The 4862-nt window shown below is 34.0% G+C and overlaps 1 protein-coding gene across 1 annotated transcript in view; it reads right to left on the minus strand.

The window, feature by feature from the left end:
* Positions 1 to 231: 231 nt before the first annotated feature.
* LOC104542780 (voltage-dependent calcium channel subunit alpha-2/delta-1-like) overlaps positions 232 to 4862 on the minus strand; it is a gene marked incomplete at both ends in the record, with an annotated part of 141820 nt that continues 137189 nt past the window's right edge. Inside the window, one exon of the mRNA XM_010187209.1 lies at positions 232 to 310. Coding sequence (XP_010185511.1) covers positions 232 to 310 — 79 coding nt within the window. The remainder of the gene's footprint in view (positions 311 to 4862) is intronic.

The following is a 4862-nucleotide window of genomic DNA, read 5'->3' on the forward strand; positions in this document are numbered from 1 at the left end:
ATTATTTACTGTGATATTTATCTTACAATACAAAGTTTTAAATAAAGCAATCAGAAATAAATATATATGTATACACACATTATTTAATCAAATAACTTCTTGGAATTTTTATATTAAAATACAAAAAAGCTAAAAATCAAGCTGAAAAATATCTGTAATTTTTAGAGAATAACGCATATATTACCTATCCAAAGCTCTAGCAAAGACTAGTATAAAAGAAAAACAAAGTACCTTTATTTTCACAGGCCATCCACTGTATGGGTCCTTTGTCATAATTATGTTGACCAACAGAAAATGTGAACACACGTACCTATGAAAGTTAAAAAAGAATGTATATAAAGTAACTATATATCATTAATTAGCTGCACCTCTTAAATTAATAATATTTGGATTTTTCATACATGGGCAGAAACGTGTGTTTTTTTAAATTTTTTATCATCATAATAGATACACTGTTATTATATTTTATGTATTCTTATTAATTATTTTGGTTCATGAAGTAGAACTCAAGAAGAATGTTCTTTCATACATCTCTCATATTTTAAAGCTCTTACATTGACTACTGCCCATGAACCATTTGAATTTCTTTTTATTTTCCTAGCATGGTAATTATACTTCTTCAGTTTTTGTTAAATTAGTTGATGTAATCTCCTGTCAATATTAGATACTCACCAATGAATTAAAATGAACATATGCATGGAAGCAGAATTCAAATCAATGCAAAACAAGATTTCTAGAATATAAACGATTTCAGGGAAAAAAAGATGAAATTTTCATATACTACGGAAAACAAATCCTCATTTTGTTCAGACTTTCATTTTTTTCATGTAAAACCACTATATTAGTTCAACACGGTTCCACGGAAGGGTTAAGCTTCTGATAGTTCCCTTTAAGCTCTTGATATTCATTAAAGCTATGTGTTTTATAACCAGAATTCTATTCTGTTTAATCAACGCAAATCCAATCTGCCTCAGTAACTTGAGGGGAGCCACGCCTTCAGAAGATTCACAAAATTCCATCCAAGCTTTGGACAGAAAACAGAGTTATAATTATTTTCCATGCAAACTGACTGATTTGAGTGAAAAAAAATACAACAAAGCTAAAAAAATCCCTAAAAACTAGTAATGTGGTAGACAAATTTAAAATCCTATACAATATGTAGAAAAACTAGAAATATTATTTTTCATCTTCTGGATGAATACTTAGCTCAGAGGCTGAGTCTTTCTGTAAAAGGTGGGAAAAATGTTTTCACAACAGTTTTAATAAGTCGTTCACTGTTACCATGTCTCTCTGAACGAATGTCCAAGGACTGGACTGCCTTTATCGATCATTAACTTTACCGCTTCCCTTTGCAAATCACAGATCACAACATGAAATCAGAATATAAATTCCTTTCTATGGAGCTTGATGACTATGTTTAAAATTAACCTGTAGTACAATTAATGTACATGCAGGTTATAACTGAGTAGTAAGTTAATGTTTTCTTCAAATAATATTCAGAATATAAAATTGCAGGGATTTTTTGTAAACAACTGATAATTGTTAAATTTTTAAATTATTATTAATACAAATTTTTATCACATTATTTAGCATATGTGGTTACTACCTAAACCTTCATTTGTCAAGTAATCAACAAAGAATATGTTACATACATAATCAGAGCTTATGTATTAACCAAGAGCTGTAGAAATAGCTCCAAATCATCAGTCAGCAGCTAGCAATTGATGAAATTTTATTAATGTTGACCCTTATATGAAGAAGGGCAAACAAAGATTTATGCTAGATGCCATTTTTAATTAACAGTATGTTTTGATTTGCTTTATCCATACAAACCTTTTGTTTCTGCAGTAAAAAGCAGAATTAAAGCAACTGCTCTGCTGCACTGAATGCTTATTCAGGTGCTTTATTCAGGACAAAATTTGAAGTTTTTCAGCAAAACTAATAAGACTATCCTATACAGGGTCATTTCTCAGTAGTGAGTCAAGCAAATTACAATTCTTGTTACCTAGGCAGGTATGGGAATGACTGTACATGTGTGATGGTAATTTTTTTTTCTCACAGTTCATATGGATAAAGACAGATGAAAAATGCCTTCTATTGCCCTGAAAATATCAGTATTGATAGTGCGAACATGACTCCTGATATGTCTGCATCTCATTTATTTTTTTAATGCTGTAACACATTGTAAATCCAAGTTACATTTGCCTTTTCCCATTTGTTCTTGACCTCTTTTACAAAGTGTCAGCTATAACCCTTCTAATGGATCTTTCTGTTTCTATTTAATTACCATCTATTTTTTCCAAGCTGAATATCACAATGTTATTTACTAAGAGTATCTCTCAGCTCACGAGGTCCCTACTTATTACACTCTTGTTCTTTTTTGGACTCACCACTCCCACCACTTTAGCATCCACTGAATACTTGATTCAGATAGCATTCTTCTCAAAAATTATGGTGAAACACAAAAAGCCCCACCAAAGGCCACTAGTTAGATAGTTGAGTGACCTGATGTCTTTTTTGGATTAAAAGTAACTACTTAAGTAAGTTAAGACAGAATCATGTGAGTTTGCTTGTGTGTGTATAGAACAGGACTCAATTAGCTGGGACAGTCTAGCATTTGATCTCAAATGTAAAAATTAAACCTGGATTCAAGTTGCAAAACAGTATGTAATTTAGGGAAAAGCAGCAGCATGTTAAATCTGCAACTGATCTATAAAGAATTTAGAATTTAAATTATTGACAACAAACAGAGGACAATATATCTGATTTACTGTTCCTTGGATAATTAACTGAGATAAAGAGCTTCAATGAAAATTGAACTTTTTAATTGTTACTTGGCTTGACAAGAGGGTGGAACATTCAGAAGAGTTTTCTTTTTCCTATTGCCTCATCTGGAATTGAGTAGAATGACAGACCAGCTGGAAAAATGAGTCAGCAAGTCAATTAAACAAGCCAATTTTAGCAACAAAACATGCTCTGTACTAACATTTTCTATGACAGGACACAGAGTCAGCCAAAGGACTGAGATGCGTCTGTCCATGCCTTTTCCTTATAGACATCTCTCTAGAGAAGACAAAAGGCTTTTAAACTAGAAAAAGACAGATTTAATTACTTTTAATAGGGAATTTAAGACCAAGAACATTTGAACCAACTAGATGAGACACAATAGATGTGAGCACCTCTCCCATTGCCTGTCCTTCCTTTCAAGTTTGGCTTCAATCAAAGAGGATTTCTGATTTGTAGCAAACTCCCAAGTACTCTGATCCCAAGAGGCTGTTTTCCATCACCACCGAAGCCTGGTTATTTCTTCCCTGTGCTTCTCTGCAGCCTTTTAGGTTGTGTGTTGACTGCAGGTTCTCAGGTTCTTCTGCTATGACTCTTGCTCTCTACCATCCACACCACCAGATAAGTAACTTCTGTCCCTGAAACCATTTTCCAGGGAAGATGCGACTTTGTCTCCATACAGGGGAGATCCATTTATTCTTTTCATATAGAAATGTAATTTTCAAGCAATAAAAACCATTGGAACAATCAGAAAAACAAATAGAAGCTGTCACACCTTCTGATTTTCAATGAGGCTATTCAAAATAAAGTACTTACAGAAAAAAATTGAATGCAGAACTAGGAACAGGCACCAGTCTGCTCTGCCAGCCCTGTCAGATACGGTCTTGAAACTGTACTGAAATGTAAGTCCTACCACCAAGAGTTCAAGTTCAGAGCTGTATTAGTTCTGCCAGGCATATATCATGTACTGGTAACGGGTAGCTAATTCTTTGCTTTTTTTCTCACTCTGAAACTAATCTTGGGGAGAAAACACAAAGCATTTAATTCTTTGCATTATTCTTTTACAGTATACAGTAGAGCAATATACTTTTTAACAAACAAGTGTAGAATTGATGCAATTACAGTCAGACAGTGAGTGGCACAGGCTGCCCAAAGAACCTGTAAAGTCTGCTGCCTTTGGGGATTTGAAGACTGGACTAGATAAAACCCTGAGTAACCTGACTTGATCTTACTCCTGACATTGGACTTAAGACCTCTCGAGGTCTCTTGCAACATGATTTAGCCTAGGATCCTATGAAGGACATCAAATGAAAACAAGCAAAAATCCAACTCCTAATCAGAGGAAGTGGTAGACAGAAAAGAAAGCTACAGAAAACAAAGTACTATATTGCAGAAAATACAATTGTCTAATTAGAGAATTAATTTGCTTTTTATTTTGTACTTCTCTCTAGCAGAAAAAGCTCATACAAACCAAGATGAATTGAATGATTCTGACTGCTACAGATATTGGGGGCTAGTGGCACTCAAGGGAGTTGTGATGAAGACAGAAACGAAGAGCTACCCATGAAAAGGCTGCTACCCCTAGAGATCTCAGTTGCTTTTTACCTATCTTACTTCTTCATTGTTCAATTGGAATAAAATAAAGCAAGACTAAAATAGCCTCTTCTTTCGGGTGCATCATGTTGTGAGTACTACAGAAAATTAACAACTTGAGTGAAGTTAGTTCAAAGTGGTAACAAGGCACAAAATCACATGTGCTGTTTAGACCACTGCATTTATGTGTAGGCCTATGATAGTTCGAGAAACTGCAACCACTCTGGAAGCAGTTCAGAGTGGATGAACATGCATATTTTTTGACAGATATATATTTGTCTCGAATTCTGTGCTGTTGCAAAGAGAAAGCTTTCAATAACCAACTATGTGCATCTGTTCATTTTCCTGTTTAGGAGATTAACTGACCTTTGGAGATATATGTCTCTTCATCAGCTATCAAGAGAGCTATGTGATTAATTTACTTTACTTGACGCAGGAAAGATGGATCCCATCATTTTATGTCTATCATGTAAAAATAGCAGGAA

The sequence above is a fragment of the Mesitornis unicolor genome, unplaced genomic scaffold (assembly GCF_000695765.1).
Source record: "Mesitornis unicolor isolate BGI_N332 unplaced genomic scaffold, ASM69576v1 scaffold1896, whole genome shotgun sequence".
NCBI classification, from domain to species: domain Eukaryota; kingdom Metazoa; phylum Chordata; class Aves; order Mesitornithiformes; family Mesitornithidae; genus Mesitornis; species Mesitornis unicolor.